Genomic DNA, 26,117 nt, shown 5'->3' with positions numbered 1-26,117 from the left:
TAGAAATTAAAAGGTAGTAAAAAAAACACTTAAATGACATTTAAGTCACAGGTGTTGTTATAAGAGCAGTATGTCAATGCCTTCAAGATAATGAATGCTAAATATAGACATACAAAATTTAAATTTTGATTTAAAATGTAGTAATTGAGCCTGACTACATGGCTCAGTGGCTGAGCATCGACCTATGAACCAGGAGATCATAGTTCGATTCCTAGTCAGGGCACAGGCCCAGGTTGTGGGCTCGATCCCTAGTTTGAGGCGTGCAGGAGGCAGCCCATCAATGATTTTCTCTCATCATTGATGTTTCTCTCTCTCTCTCCCTTTTCCTTCCTCTCTGAAACCAATACAAATATATTTTTAAAAAATTTTAAAAATAAAATTTACTAATTGGTAGTCCAAATGACCGCAATCATTTCTCTATCTCCCATTTTGCAAACAGACATCTTTGAGTAATTCGCAAAGCCCAGTGGTTAGACTCAGAAGTTCCTGAACAGAAGATGCGTCTCACTATTAGCATCCCTCAGAAACCCAAACCTGTGAGATGTATTCATGTGGATCTACACACACACATTCATACACACATGACGAACTCAGGAATATGTTACTAAAATCGTAAGAATGAATATTTTTGAAACACCAGCACCCACCGTCCAGTGATTTTTTAAAAATCATCTGCAAGTATGTGGACTCCACGCCAGGCAGAAGCCGCGCCTGCAGCGCCAACCCTGAACTGCCTCGCCGGTTTGCCCTTGAAAGCGGCAATATGGCCACCCAGCTCGCTGTGACCACTCCATCTCCACAGGCTGCCTGCCCCTTTCCCTCTCTCTCCTTCTAAGTGACGGATGGAGGCGGCGATTCAATCCTCGGCAGCAGCGTGTGAAATAAGGCGCTCAGGCGCCGGGTCCCAGGCGGAGGACAGGCAGCGGCTGTGGGAATTAATGCGGGAGCATCCGCAGCCACAATGCGGCCGCCAGCGGGTTCCCTGCGAGCCCCCACCTCCCATTAGCGCACACAGACCCCCGCCCCCTTGTCTTCCCACGGGCTCCCTTCACTTGCTCGTGTTTGTTATTCACGGCTCCACCGGCACGTCTGTGCGGCTGCACTGGTGTGCACACAGCCAGCGAGGCACAGAAGTGTCTACTGCAGCCTCGTTAAAGGGAAAGGACCCCTGCTGCGTCCCTTCTGGCCCCACTTCCATTCAGAGAAGTGGAGTTTAACTCTTTGTGTCCCGGGCCAGAATGCCGGCTCTGCATTTCATTTAGAATTTTGCAATGGCTTCTCCCGTGGTGGAATGCCACAAACAAGAGAAAAAAACGTTGCTTGCAGATTGCCCATCCTAGAAGCTGACATGCTTCAGAGTGACACAGGACGCAGAGCACAGGGACAACCTTTATTTCATGCTCAGGCTGTTTTACAAAGCGACCAGGTGTGGCACAGAGGACTCAGGAGCGCGGGATCTGGGGCAGCGTGTTTGGACGCGCCTGCTGGGCTCTGCTGTTCTGATCTGGAAGGTCCAACAGGATGTGCAAAAGCTCCGGGGGTTCTAGCTGAGCAACAGGCTGGAGCACCAGGGTGAGCTTCCCGCACGGCCGTGACCTCCCAGCCGAGGCCCCGAGGAGGCTCCGGATCGATGGTCGCAGGCTGGCGCTCACTGACCCAGTTCTACTCCACAGTGAACACGGAGCAGTGACGGCGAACCTCTGAGCTCGGCGTGTCAGCATTTTGAAAAACCCTAACTTAACTCTGGTGCCATGTCACATATAGACATTTTTTGATCTTTGCAACCACAGTAAAGCAAAGACTTATATTTTTTATATTTATTTTATATATTTAAATGCCATTTAACAAAGAAAAATCAACCAAAAAATGAGTTCGCGTGTCACCTCTGACACGTGTGTCATAGGTTCGCCATCACTGACATAGAGGAAGGTACAGACAGACGGAAAGACAGGTCCAGATCAAATCGCCTCCGGCTCTCCAAAGCTACTTGCGCAATCCCAGCGGAGCCACGGCCACCCCGGGCACGGCCTTTGGAGACTGCGGTTCACCGAGGGCAGCTGTCCCTTGAACGCAGACCCTGCCCAGAGGCACCACAGGGCCAACGAGGCATCAGCGCTCACACATGGACCTGAGGAGCCTGACTCTAGGACGTTCAGAGCAAGAAGAGTTAATGGCCCCGTTTCTCCGACTCCCCACGGAATTCCAAAGGGCAGCTCGGTGCCCCAGCGCAGAGGGAGAGCGAGCGAGCGCTGTTCTTCAGCATCTCTTGAATTAATGAACTGGAAATGCGTCTTGTCAGTGCTTGGAGAGGCGGAAGGGGTGAAAGAAGAGGCGAGAATGAATCACAGTGAGAGCCGCGTCAGCTGCCTGCGGCGCTCAGGAAACCCAACAGGCGAGGAAACAAAAGGGACGGGCTGCCTCGCATCTGAAGGAACAAATGGGACCCGCAGCCCCGCGTCTCCGCCAAGGCGGCGGCCTCCAGGGAGCGCACCAGGCCCGAGATGTCCGTGGCCCCCGGGACGGGCTGCAGACGCTGGGGTTTAAAGCACAGAAACAACAGAACACGCGTGTACTCTCACGTTTACGCGGAAACACAGGAACACTAGCATCTAAGCATGACGAGCTCCTGAATCGGTGCCGAGCCTTCAAACACTTGCACCTTCACGCGCTGCGAAGATGAAACGTCCGTGAAACACACTCCAAAACTCCAGGCCCCTGGGGAAGGGTCCGTCACTGAGAAGAAAGAAAGAGAACTGCATCTAACCAGCCATTTCCAAGAGTCACGGGGAGAGCCTCTGAGGGGCGCTGGCCGGTGATCAGAAAGGAGCGAGAGCCCGAGGGAGCAGGAGCCGTCTCTGCAGTCTCCTTCTGGCCAGAAACACAGACACACAGGTGACATGCTCTTCCGAGTTCTTCCCAGAATGAGCCTGACATTTTAACTCTTATGGAAACTGCAGCCTAAAGCCTGAGAAACTGGCGGCAATTGAGTGTCAGGCCGCCTTTTCACTCTGGAGGCGCAGCGCTCCCACCCGCTCCCAGGCCGGAACCCTGCCGTCCGAGGGGCCGGAGGGGGGACCTCCCTGCAGCATACTCACCGGCGGGGGGGTGCTGGTGGCTTTCAGAACCAGCTTGTCACCCCTCTTCTCCACCTCGAATCCCATCTTCTTCAGCAGGGATGCGTCCGCCAGCCCCTGCTCCTCCATCTTGGCGATCAGATCCTGGTTCTGGCTGTTGTCCTCGGTGAGGTTGCGGATGGCGTACACCACCCACTGCGTCAGGACTGGGACAGAGTGAAGGAATCTGGCGACACGCGTGTTGCGTCAGGAACGCCCGTGAGGGCTGCGGGGCAGGGCGGGGAGCGGCACCGTACCGCCTCACGGATGCTTTTCTTGAGGATGTGCTACAACTACGCCTCCAGAGCGGAAAGACACTTACAACCACATGGCACACACGTATGCACACGTGTGTCCAGTGTGCGACGGCAGGATGTGCTGATGAATGAACACAGAAGCAAAGGCGCAGAGCAGCCACTCCTGAAGTGTAAGAACACCAGTGTGTGCACTCACGCACACTCACATACATGCACGCACGCATGCACAGGTAACGGTTAGAGCCACCAGGGAAAGGATCAGGGCGTTACCGAACCAGACAGGAAACCGCCTTTCCCGAGGAAAGCCCGCAGAGGAACAAGCATGGTTTCCTAGGCGCGCGTGGGATTCCCTCACTCCCGCTGACGGGTGAAGCGAGGAACCTCAGGGGCGTGCTTTCGGTTTGAATGCTCGTGCCCTCGGGAAAGAGACCCCCTCCCCGCCTCGCCGCCCCCTAACTTTACATGATGTGACGAAGTCCTCACAGCAGACAAGCTCTCGGTGCCTGTGAGCCTGGAGAGATGCTGCCGTCGGGACATCTCCACGTTGGATCCAGGGACACACAGGACCTGCCAGGAACCGGGGGCCCGGCCCCCCTGTCGGTCCAGAGGGAACAAGGCTGCGGAGAGGGATAAACACTTTCCTCGCGAAGAGCGCCTCCTGCCCCTGCCTGGGCAGCAGCAGGGAAACAGGCCTGTCCAGTGGCAGAGGCTCCCAGGCCAGCGTCTCCGAGGCCATGACTAAGGCACGTGTGTCCCACAAGGTGCCAGACCTGTCCTGGTTGCAGCCCCTTTGCCCTGACGCAGGAGCCAGGGAAGGCTCCACGCACAGCCTGTGGCCCCAACGATGCAGGCAGAGCCTGTGGCCCTGACCACGCAGGCACAGCCTGTGGCTCTGACGCAGGAGCCAGGGAAGGCCCCACGCACAGCCTGTGGCCCTGACGCAGGAGCCAGGAAAGGCTCCACGCACAGCCTGTGGCCCCAACGATGCAGGCACAGCCTGTGGCCCTGACGCAGGAGCCAGGGAAGGCTCCACACACAGCCTGTGGCCCCAACGATGCAGGCACAGCCTGTGGCCCTGACGCAGGAGCCAGGGAAGGCCCCACGCACAGCCTGTGGCCCTGACGCAGGAGCCAGGGAAGGCCCCACGCACAGCCTGTGGCCCTGACGCAGGAGCCAAGGAAGGCCCCACGCACAGCCTGTGGCCCTGACGCAGGAGCCAGGGAAGGCTCCACGCACAGCCTGTGGCCCTGACGCAGGAGCCAGGGAAGGCCCCACGCACAGCCTGTGGCCCTGACGCAGGAGCCAAGGAAGGCTCCACGCACAGCCTGTGGCCCTGACGCAGGAGCCAGGGAAGGCTCCACGCACAGCCTGTAGCCCTGACGCAGGAGCCAGGGAAGGCTCCACGCACAGCCTGTGGCCCTGACGCAGGAGCCAAGGAAGGCCCCACGCACAGCCTGTGGCCCTGACGCAGGAGCCAGGGAAGGCTCCACGCACAGCCTGTGGCCCTGACGCAGGAGCCAGGGAAGGCTCCACGCACAGCCTGTGGCCCTGACCACGCACAGCCTGTGGTTCCCGCTCGAAGGATTTGGGGAAGAAAGTGGTTCAAAAGCCTCACGGGAAATAGTAAAAGACGCGCCTGTCCCTGAAGTCAGACAAAGGTGAGGTAGAAAACACGAGAAGTTTTATGTTCGGGACGTTTTCTGGGGGCTGAAAGGTCGCTCATCTTGGTTCCTGACACACCCGAGCTGCCCCCCACCGAGCGGCCTTCCTGGCACCGCGCTCCTAATCGCGGCTCCTGCAGGAGGGGCCTGGCCGCACACCCGGGCCCGCAGACACGCGCTGCGGGACGGCCATCCGGGCGTGTGGCACCGAAACCATCGAGTGTGAGGGCGGCCCTTCCCAGGTGCCAGGCCCGGAGTGCGGGGCCGAGGCTGCCGCTCTCATTACTCACCCCGGGGGAACGTTCTCGCGCCACCGACCTGGCACCCTGGCGCAGCGCCCCGGTCCTTGATAAGCTACGTTTTCCTCCTGGAGCCAGAAAACATTCCAACGCATGAAACCTAAATGTGAATTTCTCCCTCTCCCACAATCACCAGAAGAAGACTGGGAGTCCGGAGGAAGCTCTTCCAGCCGGCCCGTGCCCTGAACAAGCCTCACTGCGCACGCAGGGCCAGCCAGCACCGCCCAGCTCCTCGCGGGGAGCAGAGGCAGCGGCCGCGAGACCCGACGGGAGGAGCCAACGTGAGAAAGGGGGGATTTAGGCCGGAAGACGCCCGTGAGCCTGGAGTTCCCGTGCTAACCTCTCCTCTCAATGCTAGAAGCCGGAGGCTGCTTCCCGGACCTTCCTGGCCACTCACTGAGACACCGAAAGTGGGAAACCCCATGTTCCCATCCGCGCTGAGGGCCCGGACAACTGCAGGGCTCGGGGCTGGGGCTGGAACGGGACGGAGGCCGCTGGCCCGCGCGGTGCACATGCGGTGCCGCTGGAGGAGGGAACCATCACCCGAGCTGCCGGTGGTCAGGCTCGCGGCCCCAGGCAGCGGCCCCTGCCCAGCACGGCCCGCATTCGTCTCGCTGGGTGCCCTTCACCCTGAGGCTCCAGCAATGTCAGTCCCACACGCGAGCCCCGACCTGGGACGTGCCTCCCCCTCCCTTTTCATTTCTCACCAACACGCTGAGCCCCTCCGGCCCCCACCTGGCAGCCACCCCCCCCCCCCCCGGCTGCCCCGCACACAGCTGGCTCGGTGTGCCCTAGGGATGTTTCCAGAGCTTTCTCGTTCTCGTTCCCACATCACTGTGCCCACCTGTGTAAGGGCCAGGGCCACACCTTCCAGATGTCCGTACCCCCAGCTCTGTCTCATTCCCCACACAACGTGGATCACGATACACAATGTCAGCTGACCACCTGTGTATGTGCGTCTGCCCAGCCCCTGAACCCCTCCTAAGCAAGGTGATGTCTCTTCACCTCGTCCCCTGCTCCAGCCCAGTGCTGGAAAGTGTCTGCCGGTGTCAACAGTGAGCGTGTGTCCCACTCCCCGTGGGGCGGGGGCGGGGCCTGGGCACTGCACGACCCACAGCCCTGACTCAGGGCTTTGCAGGGTTGAGATCAGAGGAAAGTAAACAACATAAATGCAAACCAGGCAGATGCTGAACTGTGTACATAAAAGGCCATGACAACAAACCTCAGAGTCCCACGTGGACGGACAAGTGTGGACCTGACTCATGTTCATCTGGGAAGGCAACCACCACACTTTGTGAAAATACTGTTATGTTTGTTTTCTTTTATATTTTCACTAGAGGCCCGATGCATGAAATTCGTGCAAGAGTAGGCCTTCCTTCCCCTGGCTGCCGGCACCGGCTTCCCTCTGGCACCCGGGACCGGGGCTTCCCTTGCAGTCCTGGCTTCGTCCGGAAAGATGTCCGGTCTAATTAGCATATTATGCTTTTATTATTATAGATTGCTTTCAGAGAGGAAGGGAGAGGGAGAGAGAGATAGAAACATCAATTTTGAGAATCACTGATTGGATGCTTCCTGCATCACCCCACTCTGGGGATGGAGCCCACAACCTGGATATGTGCCCTGACTGGGAATTGAACTGTGACCTCCTGGTTCACAGGTCAACGCTCAACCACTGAGCCACGCTGGCTGGGCTGTTATGATATTTTAATAGCATTTCACTTGTAAAGGGTTTGGTGGCTAATTTCTGCTGAAAAGCTGACCCGATCCCCATCTGACTCCAGGACAGGAGGAGCAGAGGAGATGAATGAGAGCCGACACCAGCGCCGCGGACCCAGGGGCAGGTGCGGTGCGAGCTGGGCCAGCCCAGCTGCAGGAACCACATGATCCAGATTTCCCGAGGAGCAGGTCTGGGCACAGCTGCGAGCGGACAGCCTCACAGAGCAGCACTGAAGCCGCAGCAAAGCAGGCACTTCGTGCTCTTCCAAAGCCGGTCTCAGGGGACACGAGGTGCAGGGAGGGAGTGGGGAGCTTCTCGGTGCCTTGAAAACCAGAAAGAACAAATGGCAGCAGGACCCCAACACTCTCAACGAAGTGCGCCCACATTCTTACGTACGTGAGAGTAATCCCACTTCCTCTGTAAGGAGGGCCTGTGCCTGGGGGCGCTGCGTGTCGCTCACTCTGGGGTGCCGTCTACCAGATGTACCGGTTAATAATGCAGATTTTTTTTCAATAGATGGAGTTACACCTATGGTGATATATATGTGATCTGATATGTATGCTATTTTGTATTGACAACAAGCTTCAAAACTTCGTATGTCAAATTTGCTGAAGGTGTTAACATCATAGATATTTTTACGCTTACGAATGTCAAATTTCGTGCCAAAAAAGAGCATTTGTGGGAAGTTTTAATTCATTACTTTATTTTGAAGAAAAGTGCTGTTGAAAGTTATCTTCTACTTCGGGAAGCTTATGGTGACCATGCTCCTTCTCAAGATACTTGTGAACGCTGGTTTAAATGATTTAAAAGTGAGGATTTCGATGTGAAAGACAAAGAACATCCAGGTCAACTGAAAAAGTTTGAAGACCAACAATTACAAGCATAATTGGATGAAGATGCTTGTCAAACTCAAAAACAGCGTGCAGAAAGATTAAACGTTGCTCAGCAAACAATTTCCAATCGTTTACAAGCAATGGGAAAGATTTTAAAGGAAGGAAAATGGGTGCCACCCACATCAACTGAACGAAAGACAAATGGAAAACCAAAAAGTCATCAGTAAAATGTTGCTTCAACGGCACGAAAGTCTTTTTTGCATCGAATTGTGACTGGCGATGAAAAGTGGATTTATTTTGAGAATCCCAAACGCACAAAACCATGGGTTGGTCCAGGTCAACCATCAACATCGACTGCAAGGCCAAATCGCTTCGGAAAGAAGACAATGCTCTGTGTTTGGTGGGATCAGGAAGGTGTGGTGTATTATGAGCTTCTAAAACCAGGTGAAACGGTTAATACTGATCGCTACCGACAACAAATAATCAATTTGAACCATACTTTGATCGTGAAACGACCAGAATGTGCCAGAAGACACGGCAGAGTAATTTTGCTTCATGATGACGCACCATCACACACTTCAAAACCAGTTAAAGACACGTTAAGAGATCTTGCCTGGGAAGTATGAACCCACCCGCTGCATTCACCAGACCTTGCCCCTTCAGATTACCACTTGTCCCGATCGATGACACACGCACGTTCTGAGCAGCACTTTAAAACGTATGAAGAAGTGGAAAATTGGGTCTCTGAATGGTTTGCCTCAAAACAAGAAAAGTTCTATTGGGACGGTCTCCACAAATTCCCTGAAAGATGGGGGAAATGTGTAGCTAGCAATGGACGTTACTTTGAAGAAAGCACTTTTGATGTTTCTCTTGAAATGATCGTGTTTCTTTGATTACAAAATCCGCATTATTAACCAGTACACCTAGTCTCTATATATAAAAGCCTAAGCGACCATCGCAACCGAACAGACGACTGAACAGGATGCGTGGGTTAGTGAGGGGCGACCCAATGACTGAGCAGCAGGCTGCGTGGGGTGACCAGGCCGGCAGGGGGGTCAGTGAGGGGCGACCCAATGACTGAGCAGCAGGCTGCGTGGGGTGACCAGGCCGGCAGGGGGGTCAGTGAGGGGCGACCCAATGACTGAGCAGCAGGCTGCGTGGGGTGACCAGGCCGGCAGGGGGGTCAGTGAGGGGCGACCAAATGACTGAGCAGCAGGCTGCGTGGGGTGACCAGGCCGGCAGGGGGGTCAGTGAGGGGCGACCAAATGACTGAGCAGCAGGCTGCGTGGGGTGACCAGGCCGGCAGGGGGGTCAGTGAGGGGCGACCCAATGACTGAGCAGCAGGCTGCGTGGGGTGACCAGGCCGGCAGGGGGGTCAGTGAGGGGCGACCAAACAGCACGCTGAGTGGGGTGACCAGGCCCTCAGGAGGGACAGTTGGGGGCGACCAGTCTGGCCGGGGGGGGCATTGAGGGGCAAACAGGCCAGCAGAGGGGGGCAATGAGAGGTGACCAGGCCAGCAGGGGGGGCAGTTAGGGGCAATCAGGCAGGCAGGCAGGTGAGCAGTTAGGAGCCAGTGGTCCCGGATTGTGAGAGAGATGTCTGACTGCCGGTTTAGATCCCTGTGGGACCGGGCCTAAACCGGCAGTCAGACATCCCCTGAGGAGTCCCAGATTGGAGAGGGTGCAGGCTGGGCCGAGGGGACCCGCCCCCCATGAAGGAATTTCGTGCACCGGGCCTCTATTATATATATAAAAAGCCAGCGACCTGAATGCTGTAACAACCATAAGGACTGGTTGCTATGACGCCACTGCGGCCAGCAAACCAGCCTGACCTGGGGGTGATACTGGCCGGCCAACACCCCCGCCCTTCCCCCTGGATGGCCGCGCCCCCGATGGGCCTCCACCACCCCAATTGGCCAGCAGCCCTTCCCCCTGATCACCCCCACTACCCCAATAGGGGATGGGTCTGACCGGCCAAGCTCCTGCAGCCCCTCCCCCCACCCATCCCCACCCCAGATCAGCCCCCCCACCCCAATCAGGGGCAGGGCTGGCTGGTCAACTACCTGCGGCTCCTCTCCCAAGCCAGCTCCATCCCCGTTGGGCCCCCACCACCCCAATTGGTCGGCAGCCCCTCCCCCCAGCCAGCTCCGCCCCTGATCGGCCACCCCCGCCACACCAATCAGGGGTGGGGCAGGCTAGCCAACCTCCCACAGCCCCTCCCCACAGCTGGCCCCGCCCCCAATCGCCCCACCACACCAATCGAGGGTGGGGCCCGCCAGCCAATTACCCATGGCCCCTCCTCCCAGCCTGTCCTGATCAGCCCCAGTGGGGGTGGGCCAGCCAGCCAACCTCCTGCTGTCTCCTCCTCCCGACAGGCCCAGCAGGCTGGCCAGACCCCATCTTTGCACGAATTCGTTTACTGGGCCTCTAGTTTATCTATAAAATAACAGCTCACGAGGTCCTCTAATTGTCCCCATGTCATGAGGACATTGTAGAATTACTGTCTAGGATCTCCTACTTAATCGTAATGTAAAAACCAAGTCTTAGTTCCTTCGATAAAACCAGCTGACAAGAGAAAAAGTGCAATAGAGCCCTTATGCGCTGTCCCCCGCCCCAGCCTGGCTCATGAGTATGTGGCCTCCAGTGTCTGTGGGACCCAGACAGCCTCGAGTGTAACGGAGACTAAAGCGGGTCCCAGTTAATATTCACATTGCCCTCTTGTTCCCTCTCTAAAGAGACAGAAAGAAAAAAAGCATGGGGGAGAAAATTAAACATCTTCTAAAGCTCTAATCCACCAATACTTGAAGTGCTTTCTTGTGTGCTTAGCTCCAGAAACAGCGCTTCTAAAGTTCCCATAGCGACTGCAAACAGAGGCATGGGCCTGTGTCACACAGCCTCTGTACAATGCCTGCAGCCAGTGCTGGAGGAGGACGCCATGGGGCACTTGGGTGTCTTCAAACAGCCCCAGACAACAGGGCGACAGCCCCTGGGATGGCTGAGCCCGGGAGGGAGACAGCCCCTGGGATGGCTGAGCCCGGGAGGGTGACAGCCCCTGGATGGCTGAGCCCAGGAGGGAGACAGCCCCTGGGATGGCTGAGCCCGGGAGGGAGACAGCCCCTGGATGGCTGAGCCCGGGAGGGAGACAGCCCCTGGGATGGCCGAGCCCGGGAAGGAGACAGCCCCTGGGATGGCCGAGCCTGGGAGGGAGACAGCCCCTGGGATGGCTGAGCCCTCCGGCAGCTGTGCATGGGACTCAGAGACTTAGCCCAACATGGGACCTGGGGCCGGTGCATGTCAGGGAGGGACCGACTCCAGCAGAGAAGCATGGAGGCCGGGAGATGGCACCACACAGAGAACCTCCCGACTGAACATTTAACCAGCAGGCGCACGTGCCAAACTCACGTTCACAGTGCAGTCAGGAGGCTCCCCACGGCACTGGAGGTGCCTGGTGAGGAGGAAGAGGACCCTTCCAGGAGCCAGAATCAGGGCACTTGCCGTAGATTCCGGAACTCGGCCCCGGGGGGTGGCAGGGACTTGGTTCTGCTCTCCGCTCTCTCTCTGTCGAGAAAACAGCTGAGAACAGGTAAAACATAGCCCGTGTTTTCATATGGCTGCAAGCTAAAAAGATTTTATATTTGTAAATGGTCAGGGGAAAATCAAAAGAACACTAATTTGTGACATTAAAATTATTTGCAAACATCAGTATCCACAATGAATAAAGTTTTACTGGCACACAGCCACCACACTCACTCATGCATCGTCTATGCTGCTTTCATGCTGCGGCGGATACAGACAGCGCAGCTCTGAAGCCAAAAACACTAAATCCAACCTTTACCGAGAGGCCTGCAATCTCTGGCCCAGAGCATGGAAGGCACCAATGAACACTCGCTGGATGAACACACGAGCTTTTAAACGTGCCGTCACTGTGTTGGCCACCACGGCTCAGTAGTTGAGCATCGATTTATGAACCAGGAAGTCACGGTTCGATTCCTAGTCAGGGCACATGCCCGGGTTTCGAGCTTGATCCCCAGTGTGGGGCATGCAGGAAGCAGCTGATCCATGATTCTCTCTCATCACTGATGTTTCTCTCTCTCTCTCTCTCTCTCTCTCTCTCTCTCTCTCTCTCTCTCTCTCTCACTCTCTCTCCCCCTCTCTCTCTTCCCCTCTCTGAAATCAATAAAAACATATTTTTTAAAAAGTGCTCACTGAAAAATATATATATTTAAATTAAAATTTATTCTTTAAAAAATATTTTTTATTGATTTTTTACACAGAGGAAGGGAGAGGGATAGAGAGTCAGAAACATCAATGAGAGAGAAACATTGATCAGCTGCCTCCTGCACACTCCCTACTGGGGATGTGCCCGCAACCAAGGTACATGCCCTTGACCAGAATCGAACCTGGGACCCCTGAGTCCTCAGGCCGATGCTCTATCCACTGAGCCAAACCGGTTAGGGCTAAATTAAAATTTAAATGTTAAAAGATTTTACTCACTTTCGAGACACATATACACTATATGTCTAATGTATCTATATTTAGTGCTTTATAGAACATCTATGTTTAATTTTTGCCTCCAGGATAGATTTGAGAATTGTTTCGGCACCACGCCACTGCTGGTGAGGGGCGTATGTGCTGCCCACCTTCCCAAGGGCACTGGCTGGTGGGCCCGGGCACCGCGGGAGCCTCTTAGGAAGGTCCGAGGCCAGGATGCTGGAGGCGGGGCACGCCCGGTCCCCAGGTTTCGCAGAACCGTGCAGTGGTGAGCGCCTCCAGCCGGTTTCCCAAAGCCGAGGAAGCTCAATAGCCGTCTCTAAACGAGTGTGCTCCCGGGCTGAGCAGGCCTGCAGAACCTCCAGAGTCTGAAGAAGTAGTGCAGTTTCTAAATTGTTTGAAAATGCTAACACCCCAAACGTTTCCAGCTACGCCCGTTTCTGTCAGCCAGAGAGAAGCCTGGCCTTGGCATCAGAAGGATGACGGCTCCAGTGGACACGACACACTCCGCCCCCCTGGGAGTGGCGGGACGTGTCCTCCCGCCCCGCCCCGCCCCACCCCACCCACCCCACCCCACCCTGCCCAGCCCCACCCCGCCCCACCCTACCCCACCTGTCTGCAGGAGCCCTACTGGCCTCGCTCTGAGGGAGAGAGAAAGGCATTCCCACCTGCTGCCTGGACCCGGCTCCCCAGGCTCTGCCCGAGGAGGGCCATCACCCACGGAAGAAGAGAGGGGGAGGGAAGAGCGCGCCAGGCTGTGGGCAGGGGAGGGCGGGCGACTTAGGGTGAAAACGGAAGTGGGTGGGCAGATACTGGTCCCGTGGGGGAAGGAGACCTGGAATCCGTTCCTGCTCCCTACACAGCGCCACACGCCCTTCCTGGGCAGGTGAGCCCCCTCGTTACACATCAGACTTCACTGCGCAGCTCGTGCCACTGCGGCCCCCGCCTCCATCTGCTGTCACTACCCTCTGCTCTCATCTCTCCGCAGGTCCTCAGCTAACGGCGCCCCTCCCTGCGGAAAGGCCCAGCGAGGCCGCCCGAGCAGATTCCGCCCAGCCCGCCTGCCGCTGAGAGCAGCGTGTGTCAGTAACACCACAAACCGCCCATCTGGGCTGCCTCTTCCTTCTCCAAATTGCTGGTCTATCTGGTGTCTAGTCCCCCATGTTTTTGTAGTTAAAGCTGAGGGACATCTGTGGTTGGCGTGCTCCGGGCTGCGCCGACGCGCACTGCTCTGGGCTCTGCAGTGCCCCCCGACAGCAGGCAAAGTAAACACGAGGCCCCTTGGATCTGCCACTGAAGGCTGACGGCTAGCGCTGAGCGGTGAGAAAGGAGGACCCAGAGGCGGGGACGAACAGCGGCCCGATCTGTGAGCTACAGAGCACAATCGGGCTGAGAAGGGAACGCTGTGCGGAGGGTGCTACAGGAAGGCCCAGGGCACCTCAGTACTGACGGGGAGTCACCCTGGAAAACGGGCCCTTCAAAAGCAGCCGCAGCTGGTCTCTGCCTCTAACTCCCAGGAGCCAGGACGTCAAGGGACACGTGGCAAAGGCCCAGCGCTGACACGGCCGCGTCTGATAGGACCTGGAACACGCAGTGTCAGCCAGGAGACCCCATCCCGGCGCAGTCGGCCCTCCCCACACGACTCGGCCACGCGCTGTCCTCACAGGCACAGCTTCCTGCCCATCAGCTGACCCTGGGAAGCAGGGCGGGGGACCCTCTATCTGCCCAGGGCCATGTGGACATTTATAACGTCATTCACTGACTATAACTCACTTAATAGGTTCAATCCCCGTCTCTGGTAGGAGTGTGTGTGGGAGGCAACCAATTGATGTGTCTCTCTCACATCGATGTTTCTCTCTCTCTCTCTCTTTCCCCTTCCATTCCCTTCTCTAAAAATCAATAGAAAAATATCCTCAGGTGAGGACTAACACACACACATACATACATACATACATACATACATACATAAAATAAAGGGGGATCGTCTGTTCAGGACATGGTGAGTCACTCCCCCTCCCCTACCAGAGGCCTGAGCCCGCTCTCCGTTTCCCCAGGCCTCCACTTCCGCAGTGTCATCTCACCGGCACGGGAGGACCGAGGAGGACGGCGGAAGTGCCGCCTCCCCTGGGCCCTGGTTGGACTGCGCGCAAGTCCTTTCCAGTCCCAGATGTGCAGGGTGCACGCACCCCAGATGAGCAGGGCACCATGTGGCACTGCTGTCACCCGATCCGCTAGCCCACAGCTGGGCGGTGATGTCATGGGGAGGCGGTGCCCTGCCTGCCAGTGCCACACGTACCCCCACCCCAAAAGCCCTGTGGCCGAGCGGCCGCACTTGCAGGCCTGTTGGTGAGGGACCTGCGGCACAGAAACTAATTCTGCGCGTCCCACGTTCTGGAACCATTTTACTAACCACTTAAAAGCAGCGTGGGCCGGAGCGGTCGCAGCCTGTTATCCCTGTCACCCAGCAGGTTTCGGGATCAGAAACAACCAAGACCACTTCTAACTCCAACCACACTAAAGGCCGAGGGGCCGCAAGTGGTTCCATTTGTTCTGGGGGCAGCTCTCCAACGTCACGGAGGCCAGGCGAGCAGGGCACACAGCGCGTAGAGCCCTGGCTCAGGGCAGCCGCACGGATGAGGAGGAATAACCGGGAATAACCCTTCCCAGCCATCACGCAGGGTGCCTTCTCCGTGACCACCCTCTCGTGCCCCTCGTCACGCTCCTGTGGCTGTAACCCCGGCTCCTCCCGGGCGTGTGCGGCCTGCGCGCCGGGGCTCCCGCCTTCGTCCTTGTCACTGCGCACTCAGGTCGGATGCTTCCTGCATTTGCTGGGTGAGTGCCCCCACCTCCCATCTCTGTGGACGGGGCACCCAGCCCTGTCGGGTCCGGGCTGGGCAGACTCGCAGTGCTGCGCAGCGCCGCCTTCATGCCGCAGGGAGAAAGCGCCAGGGAGAGGCATCTGGACAGTCAACTTCAAAAGCAAGCGATGCTGCCCGGTGCCCTGGTTCCCAGTCGGGGCCACTGTGCGGGCTTCCTGCCCAGAGGCAGCAGGGCAGGGTGTGATGGAACCCGATGTCACTGCGTCCTGGCGACGGAGGAATCTACGAACAGGCGCCGTGGAAACGGGAGAGATCCGGGAAGCCCAGGCCCCTCTGCCTGGTAGGAGGTGCGCTCCGTGGGGTGAAGGAATATCAAACACTAAGCTGGCGAGAGCGCGTTTCTGTTCAGAGTCCCCGCTACGTTCAGTGTCAGCGAAGCTTTGCAGGAGGAACGCCCGTGTGTCCCAGAAGCCACGGCTGTCGCGTTACCCGCATGAACCAGTAGGGGCACTAATAATGAGCATAAGGCGCAGCGGTCACACCCCGGGACAGACAGCGCCTGCAGGCTGTCCCAGGCCCTCACAGACGCGCTCGTGCAGGCAGGGTCTCCTTATTCTGCTGGCGAGAAAACCACGGCATGGGAGGTACTGCTACCCCGGGTGACACGGTGCGGGTGGCGCAGCCGGGCGTGGGCGTGGGCGCAGCACTCAGCCACGCTGCCCTGAGCACTCCTGCGACCGGGGGAGGGGCCCGGTGGAGGGCAGGCCCTCGCTGCTGAGGCTGAGCGCCAGCTTCTAGAGCAGGGGTGGGCAAACTTTTTGACTCGAGGGCCACAATGGGTTCTTAAACTGGACCGGAGGGCCGGAACAAAAGCATGGATGGAGTGTTTGTGTGAACTAATATAAATTCAAAGTAAACATCATTACATAAAAGGGTACGGTCTTTTTTTTTTTTAGTTTTATTCATTTCAAACGGGCCGGATTCGGCCCGAGGGCCGTAGTTTGCCCACGGCTGTTCTAGGCTGTGCCTGGAAACCAACAAAAGGATGGAACAGCTCCTACTTGCAACAGGGTCCCTTCTCTTCAGAAATCTCTGTGTCAAACACTGTCAGACAGAGTGACCACCTCTGCACAGTGCCGTTGGAAGTGGCTGTGAACCGTGAAATGAATTAGAATCTGAAGTAGGAAAGCACCGCATCCACATGATGGACATGGCGCAGGTCAGCACAGCTCCAGCGCACGGGCTAAAGGCAGGCTTCGGACCACCAGCCACCGCGCCACCCTCCTCCCAGCCGCGCCTTCGAGACCAGCAGTGAGGAGCGGGTGCCCACAGGTGAGGACAGGCACCGGCCACACCTGGGCCCTCGTGCTGTCTGCCACTATCTCTGTGCGTCACCGGTGAGCCCAGAGCTTGTCCTCATGGCGGGAGGAGCCTGCTGGTTCCACGTGGTACAGTACGTGCCCTGGGAATAACCCGACACTGACGGGAAGCCAGCACCCACACGTCAGGCTATTTAAAAGCCAAGGTGGCTGTGGTGGGGACACTGAATCTAAAGCTCTTCCTCGACATGTCTCTTATAAAACTTCTACCCCGAGGGACCCGCTTTGGGGGAGACCTCGCTCCGCTACAGAATCTAACACTGGCAGGCTCCCCACTCCTCTCTATCCACAGCATCGTCTCGGTTCTTGTGCTGGCGTCAGAAGCGATGTAGTCATCACCAGAGACTGCGCATCACACGCCCAATGTCTCCTGGGCGTCTCGCCAGGACGGGCTCACTCCCGGAACAAGCGCGAAGGCCGCGCGCAGTGCTGGGGACACAGGCACTGACGGGACAACCGGCCCGGGCCTGTGGCGTGGCTTCTGGAGACCAAGCCCAACCTGAACAGGAGCTCGCGAAAGCTCATCACAGGAGGACAACGATGACAAGGGGGCGGCGGTGGCCTCAGCGGGGGACACTGAGCATGAACCACAGGAAAGAAGAAACCGGCCACCTGGCGAGTTGGAGAGGACGCGCGGGCCGTGGGCCGGCAAGCGAGAGCCGAGAGAAGTGACGGGAACCCTCTGTGGCCGAGTGGAGCGTGGGGCTCCGGGCAGAGGGCCGTGGGTGTGGGCGCGAGTGGAGGATTTCGGGGGCCGGGCAGAAGGGAGGCCAGCGAGCGGGGAAGACAGTGGGGAGGCCGAGGAGGATGCACCTTCTCTGGGCCAGGGGCGACCCATAGCAAGGTCAGACGCTCAGGCTGGTGTGCCCCCAGGGAGCACCCATGCAGCAGAGGTAGCAGCCCCAGGGCGGGGTGTCCCGCGCTCCTGGGGGCACAAGGCGAGGCTTCTTGCGGTGAGGCTGGGGCTCCTTCCTCCGGGGGAGCCGAGGGCCTGTCCCCAAGCCGGTCCCATGCGGGGCCCACCCCCAGCGGAGTCCCAGCAGCTGGAACAGTGCCGCACGCAGCACAGATGCTCAGGAGTGCAGAGCGGAGCGTGAGAGACAGTGAGCGAACCCGGCCGCACGGGGACAGGACACGCGTGAGGCTTCACCACTGGAAATGCTCTACCCCATGGGGACAGTCACAGCAGCAGGGCCGCACACGCTGATGCCGAAACGGAGAGCAGGCGGCACGGGTCGCCACGTGAACAGGGCGCACCGAACTGGGCAGAGCCGTGCCCGCGGGACAACGGCTTATGGTAAGTGCCCGCAGAGCCGGGCGAAGAAAGGTCTCGTCACGCTGGGACCACAGGGAAAATTAAAAACTGCGCCTCCACTGTACGCCACACGGACACTAACTTCTGGGAGAGCACAGATCCCCACGGGAAAGGCGGAGCGATCCAGCGTCCAGATGAAAACACAGAAGGATGTTCGATGACCTCAGGGCTTTGGGAAGACACCAAACCACTAACCACAGAGGAAGAAAACTCATCAAAACACCATGGAAGTCAGCAGAGTCAGCTGCGGGGACTGGTGTTGGGAGGAGGGTGGGAATGCCCTGCACCCCGCCGGGTGGTGACATACACTGAGACGTTTTCTCACATCTTGCATTGTCCTATATGTAAGTTACGTCTCAATGATAAAAAGATACTATAAAGACAGTAAAAAACAAAAGCCACTAGGACGGGAGGGACTCTGTCAACACAGATTTGATATCCTGAATATAAAAAAATTCCTCACTTAAAAAAATATAGGCAACAAAATTTGAATAGCTTCTTAATGACACAGGAAACCCAAATGGCCAATAAGCATATTGCTAATTAGAGAAATTAAAGTTATCACAACAGCAACACATACTCAGCAGACAGGCAAAACTCTACACGTCTGACTGCATCACGTGGTGGCACGCTCAGCCGCTGCTGGGAGAGGACCGGCTGGAACACGGGTTCTGGAGAGAGGGTGGCATCCTCCGGAATGAAGCTGAAGCTACACCAGCCGCACAAGGTCCGCACCCAGAAGAAAACACACGCTCACCCCAGGACACACGCATGAACAAGAGTGCTCCCGGCAGCATTCATTCTAACGGCCCCAACGTAGACATAAGCCAAGTGTCCACCAACAGCTGAATGAGAAAATGTGAAATTCTCCCGCAACGGATACAGGAACCCGCACGCAATGACTCGGCAAATCGCAATCATGGTTTTGAATGCCCGATGACAAAAAATGCAAGCCATGACGCCACTTACACACGTTTAAAAAGGGGCCATCCCAGAGCACGTCGGGGTGCGTGGGCTAACAGGGCAGGTCGGCTGACCCAGTCGGGTTTCTGAGCGGCTGGGATGGGAAGGCTCAGCGAGGCTGCAGTGTTTTCCGCCTTGACCTGGGTGTTGGCTACATGTCTACTTTATAATTATTTCCAAACAGTGCATGCATACTCCTTCTGCTTTCTGGAATGCATATTGTATTTCAAAATAAATCACTGGGGGAACCTGGGGTGACGATGGAAGGGAGACTTGAAGCGCGGGCTGGTTTGCCAAACGCAGTTCCCAGGCCTGCCCGGTACTGCCGACACCTCGAATGCCTGGATCCTGTGGGCTCGCAGAGGTACCGGGCCTGCAGCCCACGCGTAGCCCAGCACCTGCCGATGCTCAGAAGCGGCCGGAGGGGGAGGTGGGCTGTCACCAGTTTCTTCCCGAAACCCGAGGATTCCCAGAGCTGCCCAATGTGCCCGAGGAAACTGGGTAAAAGCGCGTTAGGAGGGAAACCAGCAGAAGCAGCTTGGATTCTGACAGTTTGTCTCTCTCACAGGCAGGGGCAGCACCGGACTGGTGGGGTCCCATCCTGGACCAGGAAGCAGAGATCTGCATCTGCCTTGGACCAGCCGTCACTCGTGAGCTTCCCTGAGCCCGTCCCTGGGAGGGGAGGCCCCTCGCAGTCCCGTGACACCCTCCAGGGCAGAGCCAGCCGGGCTGCGCACTGCCTCCCCCTCCAACGCTGGCCTGGCCTCCGCCCCCAGCGAGGCCTCTGCACAGCATGGAGCTGCTCTCGGCCGCACTCAGCTCACCCCGAGGGGGGCTGGCAGCTCAGACACGCGAGCCTGCTGGTGGGAGCAGGCGACTCAGGCGGCCCACTCACAACCTGCTGCTCTGGCTGCCCAAGTCCCGTCTCTGCCTCAGAGACGTTCAGACCAGAGCCGGGCCAGAGTGGGAAGGAGAGATCTGAAAGCTGGCCCTATTTTTGTAATTTCGGGATGTGGGACCATTATCCAAATGAAGGGCTGATGTGAATCCACAAAACTAGAAGGTATGCGAGCCCGCAGCTGCGGCAGGTTCCCTCCCTCCCGCCCCCCTGGGGGGTGGGGGAAGCCGCACCTCCCGGCAGGAAGCAGGCCCTGCGCCTCCTCCACACTCCCCAGCATTCAAGTCGCCCCAGACACACTCAGAGACGTGCAGTCAGGAGGAGCCCCCATGAGCCCCGCCGCCTGTCTGGTCTCTCCTGTCCCCTCAGCTGGTGGAAGGTGGGCTCCCTACCCGCCTGTGCCGGGTCACCTCCCTTCGCCTGGCGGTCCGGCTCCACACTGGGCCCAGGGCGCGGGCACAGGCCAGCTCGCACGTACTCAACAAGGCCGTCCCGAGGGCCTGCTCCCCGAGCTCACTCCTCCAGAGGCTCGCACACTCACCCAAGGTTTCTGTTGTTTTTTGTTGGTTCTAGAGAAATAAGTGCTACAGAGCGCACAACACTCCCCGCAGAGAACGAGGATCTCAAAAGAGAGCAGCCGGGAGTTACGACGTCACCTGCTGAAAGGGTGCGGCACGCCGGGGTTTGACCAGACCCTGGCACGGCTAAGTCTGGCCAAGGTCATTTTAGGCAAAAACACTGACATTAGTCAGGGTCACCCGGAACTTGTCTCTCTGTGCGAGGCTCCGGCGACCCGGCCTCTCAATGTCTTACAAAATATGGATCCTCCGTGGAATGCTACTTAAAGAGACAATATGAAAAAGTTATGAACATAGCCAAGAGGCACTGAACTTTTTAATAAAGCAAATGCAAAAAGAAAAACTGGCAAATAAGTAGCTTTGTAAGGAAATTACATCTTAATAACGATGCTTACAGTGCAGCCCGGGGCCACACCTGTGCTGAGTGCAGCCGGAGGCGGGCTGAACCGCGAAGGCCACGGCCGCGTGCAGACCCCCGAGGGCGCGAGGGCAGACAGGGCCGCCCAGCACGCTCACCTGCACAAACCGCAGTGAGTGACGCTGCGTGCAGCGCTAGCCTCGAAACTTAGATATGACACCGAGAAGCACAGAACTGAAAGCCACGTGGACACAATCTCAAGTATTTCACTTTTGTGTCATTTTAAAATAGTTTGACTTTCACCAAAACAAGGAGACAGTTCACTTCGGTGAAAGCCTCACTCACAACATTACACCCGATTCCTCCAATGTCGGCGGCAAGGCCTGGGAAGAGCTGCTAGGTAACCATAGGCTGTAGGAAGCAGGGCTTCCTCTGGCTTTCCCTCTGAATGGGTCTGTTCAGATGCCTGCAGCTGTGCGTACGGGCGTGTGGGGTGCTCGGCGGCAGCGGGTTGCGCTCTAACCGGCCTGGAAGTGGCATCCGCGTAGCGCCCTCTCCTTAGCCCCCCACTCGACTCACTGCACAGGGGGGCCGGGGAGGCCCGCTCACCTGCGAAACTGCACACTGTGCGCTGTGGCTGGGGAGAACAATGGTTTGTGCATCTTCAATCGCACTAGGAGGGGTAAGAGAATCAGTGAGAGGCTTCAAAAAACCAAGTTACACTGCTGGGAAGCCAGAACAAAAACTTATCTTTTGAAAGCAAAACAGCACTATGAGGCTTTCCAGTTTTTCCTGAATGTCAGCCCAACACTGAACAAATGATCCGAATGCTGACAGGCTGTTTATAGGGGACCCAGAAGCAAAGGGAGGCGAGCCCTGCCCATCCCCAGGAGGAAGCCGATTCCAGCAGAAAGGGCTCCTAACGTCGAGGCGAAGGAAGTGCCGCAAGGGGACACGCTGACACCTTTTACAAACACCAACACAGCAGTTGCGCCAGCCTGGGTCCAAGGCCTTCCCCTGGGCCTCCCTCTCGCTGCGCTTGAGGCCCAGTCACAAGCTGGAGCCCCATAAAAAGGACAGAGGGAACCCTGTTTGTGTTTATTCTAAAATTTCTACATTCTCCAAGATGAGGCACTAGCGCAGCAGTTCTCAACCTGTGGGTCGCGACCCCTTTGGCGGTCGAACAACCCTTTCACGGGGGTCGCCTAAGACCATCCTGCATATCAGATATTTACATTACGATTCATAACAGTAGCACCATTACAGTTATGAAGTAGCAACGAAAATAATTTTATGATTGGGAGTCACCACAACATGAGGAACTGCATTTAAAGGGCCAGAAGGTTGAGAACCACTGCACTAGCGTCTGGAACTTGCAACATGCACAGAGAACAGTGAACACTAACTCCTGCAAGAAAGACGCTGCTCGCCCTGGCCAGGGGCACAACGGCTAGACATGCCCTCTGATGGGCACACATGCGCATTCCTCTTGGGCACATACCTGGGAGTGGACCTACTGGCTCCCAGGCCGGGTGCCATGAAGTGGCATGTTCGGACCACTCCAGGCCCTGCCAGGGCTCCAGTCCCCTCTGGGCCCACGTGGTGCCGCTGCACCTCCCTGATGCCCACGGAGCCGAGCTCTCCCGCGGTCACCGGGCACTGCAGCTCCTCTTTGTGCTGTGCCTGCCTGTGTCTTGCGGCCACTTTAAATGCCTGAACTGTCTCTTCCTTGTTGTCTGGCAGGAGTCCTTACACCAGTGGTTCTCAACCTTGGCTGCACATTAGAATCACCTGGGAATCTTTTTAAAATCCTGATTTCTGGGCCTCATCCTCCGAAAATTCTGTTTCTTTGTTACTAATGTTGTGGTCCCACCCCATCACAAAGAAACAGAATGTCCGGAGGATGAGGCCCAGAAATCAGGATATTAAAAAAATTCCTAGGTGATTTTAATGTGCAGCCAAGGTTGAGAACCACTGTCTTACACGCTATGGCTATGAGGCCTTTGTCAGCCTACGCCAGTGGTCGGCAAACTGCGGCTCACGAGCCACATGCAGCTCTTTGGCCCCTTGAGTGTGGCTCTTCCACAAAATACCAACTTCTGCGCATGGGCCACGAAGTTTCAATCGCACTGTATGTGTGCGCCTGCACGTGGTATTTTGTGGAAGAGCCACACTCAAGGGGCCAAAGAGCCGCATGTGGCTCGCAAGCTGCTGTTTGCCGACCACGGGCCTACGCAATGCAATTACCTTTCCACAGGTTTTCCTCACAGTTAGTGCTTTTCAGCCACAATTCTTACATTTTGTTTTAAGAATCTTCAGCTAACCCGAGACAACAGCCATATTCTTCTGATTCCTTACTAAGCCTTTTGGTTTTACCTTTCATGTTGCAGTTTATGGTTCATCTTGAGTTAACGGTTGTGAAAGGATTGACATAGGGTGATGAGTTTTTCCCATTATGGATTTTTTTTAAAAATCCTCACCTGAGGATATGTTTTTATTGATTTTAGAGGGCAAAGGAGAGAAAGAAACATCAACTGGTCACTTCCCATACGCGCCCCAACTGGGGATCGAATCCGCCACCTTCTGGTGTACAGGGTGATGCGCCAACCAACGGAACCACCCGGCCAGGGCCCAGCATGTCCTGTTAATTTGTCTCCCACTATTTATGGAAAAAACTGTCCTTTTCTCACCAGATTGCACTGGCACCTACTTGTGTAGCTGTGAACCTGTGTGTGAGCTCTCCGTTCTGTTCTGTGACATCATCATCACCATCACCATCATCACTGTTGGAGTTTTCACATGACTCAGCATGGAGGGACATTTACACCTCTCTCTTAGGGAGTAAGAGCTATCATAGGGTCTCTGTATAAGAAGATGTATTTGCTGAGAAACTGAACGCTGGGCAATTACAAACATTCACATACCCTGTGGGGCAAAGAGGCTAAAGCTCAGAGGGCTCAGGGAGGTGCTTAGAATTTAAGAAGTGGCAGAATCAGGGTCTGTCCACTCCAGGGACGATGCTGTGGGCACTATGCTATAGGACTACAAAGAAGAACAGTTTGCTTATTATTCCCACTAACGGTGACATTGCTGTATGCCTGTGAAACTTTCAAATGAGGTATTTCAATACAAAAAAAAAGGTAAAGAAAAAAGGAAGGAAAAAGAAGAAAGAAAAGAACAGAAAAAAACAAAAGCCTGTTTGGATTCTCATTTTATCCCTGTCCCCTCCCCCTCCAATAAAAACAACATTAAAAAAAGCCACATCAAGGACGCTGATCAAAACAGATCAAAAAAGAATGAAAGAAAAACATTTCAAATAAAGTTCAGCTGTTTCTATTTGGAAACAACAACAAAAAGTCCCACTTGCCACAATAAACTGACAAATACGAAATGGCCTCTGCGGCCGCGGAGCTGGAATTTTCCGATGGCATTTGCTCCTGTGTCATTACTGCGGGATCCACAAGTGCGCGGCGAGCGAACAGCTGGGCCGCGGGCTCGTGTCGCGAAGCAGCAGCAGCCCAGGGCTCCTCACCCGCCAGCCACCCTGGAGACGGTCTTCCTGACACTGGAAATCCCCACCGGCCCCTGGAACTGCCCCCGCCACGGGCAGTCAGTGGCCCCCCAGCCTGTCCCACCTGGACAGGTCTGACACGCAGCCTGGAGTTCCTGATGCCCACGGGTGGCCAGTCGCAGAGTCCCATGGGGTGTCCAGGGGCCGCACAAGCCCTCCCCGTCCCAGGGAGGAGACTGATGGGCATGGCCCGATGACCCAGTGACCAGAGAACGGAGGTATTGTTATTAACTGCTATGCAACATCAGAACCGCTCCTGGTCTAAGCATACCCAAAACATCCACTGCTTTTTAACATAAACCATTGAAATGAAAATTCACTATGAGCTTGCCTGTTGTTAATTATTTGAAGAGGTTAAACCAAACAATGTGAAATAATGTCATTGCCAAGCCAAGCTTAATGAGTTCATAAAAGAAAGAACTCTTGGGAGAAACTTCTTTTGGCAAAACACACACACACACACGCCACACACACGCCACACATGCACGCACGTCACACACACGCCACACACACGCACACGCACACACACCACTGTGCTCATGGATGTTCCTCCTCTCACTCGGCAGAAACAGCACGGCACGTGGCCCCCAGGCTTCTGGCCTTGGCCACTGGACGGCGGAGGTGGCACCGCTGACCAAGACAGGCTGGCTGGGCAGAGGGAGGAAGTCTCACCCGGACGTGTCAGGTTGGGGACATTGGTAAGACACACAGCCAAATGTTAACGGGGCGTTAGATACACGTCTGATACTCAGTAGAAGAGCTTGTCTAGAGGTTAAGTTTAGGTGACGCTCTTCAAAGCCGTGAGAATACCCAGAGCACACTGTCTCCCCATCAGGCTCCAGCCAAGGTCACCTCCTGCCGGATGACGGCACAGCCTCCTGCAGCCTCTCTGTCGTGCCTGTGCCCTCCCAGTGGCTGGCGAGGAGGCAGTGCAGGCCAGTGACTAGGAAGCAGGCCCACACCTAGTGCAAATCCGGCCTGACCGTTGGGACAAGGGGCCGGGACTCGCAGTGCATCGCTCACCTACGAAGTGCAGGTGAGACACGGGGTCTGGCTCGGGCGCTGCCGGGAGCGGGGAAGGGGAAGTGTGCGCGTGCACAGCAGGACCGCGAGGTTCTGAAGAGCTGAGTGAGTGAGCGAGTGAGGACGGGGGAGGGGGGGGGCGGGCAGAGGCCTCCGCAGGAGCCCCGTAGCTGGCGTGCTGTGGGCAACAGCCTCCCAGTCGTCTGGTCTTCACTGAAAGCCACAGGCCCTGAGACAAAGCTTATCTCCCTAGAAGGGCAGTCCGAGGGCCATGAGAGTGAACCTGGGTGAATTTCTTTTTTCGTAATAAACCACTTTCCTTGCACCTGCACCTCTCGTTCCCTGCTCTCCTGGGCAGAAAGCTTTCCTCTCTCTCTCTCTCTCCTCCCAGCCTTGGAGCTAAGCCGAGTCGGAGCTCTGCAGCGAGTGCAGCCCGAGCCCCAATCATGAAGCGACGGAGCCAGCTGCTTGCCCCTGAGCGAGGCTCTAGGCCTGTCTCCCTGAGCAGCTATGGCTCCGTGCGCTCTGAGAGGAGAGATCTCTATTGCTAATCAGACAAATGACAGTATCTTTAGCACAAGTAAGCATTTTCCGTCCACTTACTTTGAAACACATGATTTTCATCAGCTCCTTTTCTGTTCTTTTTAAAAATATATATATTTTTATTGATTTCAGAGAGGAAGGGAGAGGGACGGTTAGCAACATCCATAATGAGAAAGAATCACTGATCGGCTGCCTCCTGCACGCCCCCTACTGGGGATGGAGTACACAGCCTGAGCCTGTGTCCGTGGTCAGAATCGAACCCGGGACCCTTCAGTCCACAGGCCGATGCTGTATCCACT

At 56.4% G+C, this 26,117-nt stretch overlaps 1 protein-coding gene across 1 annotated transcript in view; it reads right to left on the bottom strand.

The window, feature by feature from the left end:
* Nucleotides 1-1,376: 1,376 nt before the first annotated feature.
* Nucleotides 1,377-26,117, bottom strand: part of ATXN10 (ataxin 10) — a 127,322-nt gene continuing 102,581 nt past the window's right edge. Inside the window, exons 11-12 of the mRNA XM_036298058.1 lie at nucleotides 3,096-3,280; nucleotides 1,377-2,733 (exon numbers count right to left, since the gene is read on the bottom strand). Coding sequence (XP_036153951.1) covers nucleotides 2,731-2,733; nucleotides 3,096-3,280 — 188 coding nt within the window. The 3' untranslated portion in view covers nucleotides 1,377-2,730. The remainder of the gene's footprint in view (nucleotides 2,734-3,095; nucleotides 3,281-26,117) is intronic.

Source organism: Myotis myotis, unplaced genomic scaffold (genome assembly GCF_014108235.1).
Source record: "Myotis myotis isolate mMyoMyo1 unplaced genomic scaffold, mMyoMyo1.p scaffold_m19_p_3, whole genome shotgun sequence".
NCBI lineage: Eukaryota > Metazoa > Chordata > Mammalia > Chiroptera > Vespertilionidae > Myotis > Myotis myotis.
Note: the sequence above shows the minus strand (reverse complement) of the source record. Positions and strands in the feature narration are given on the sequence as shown.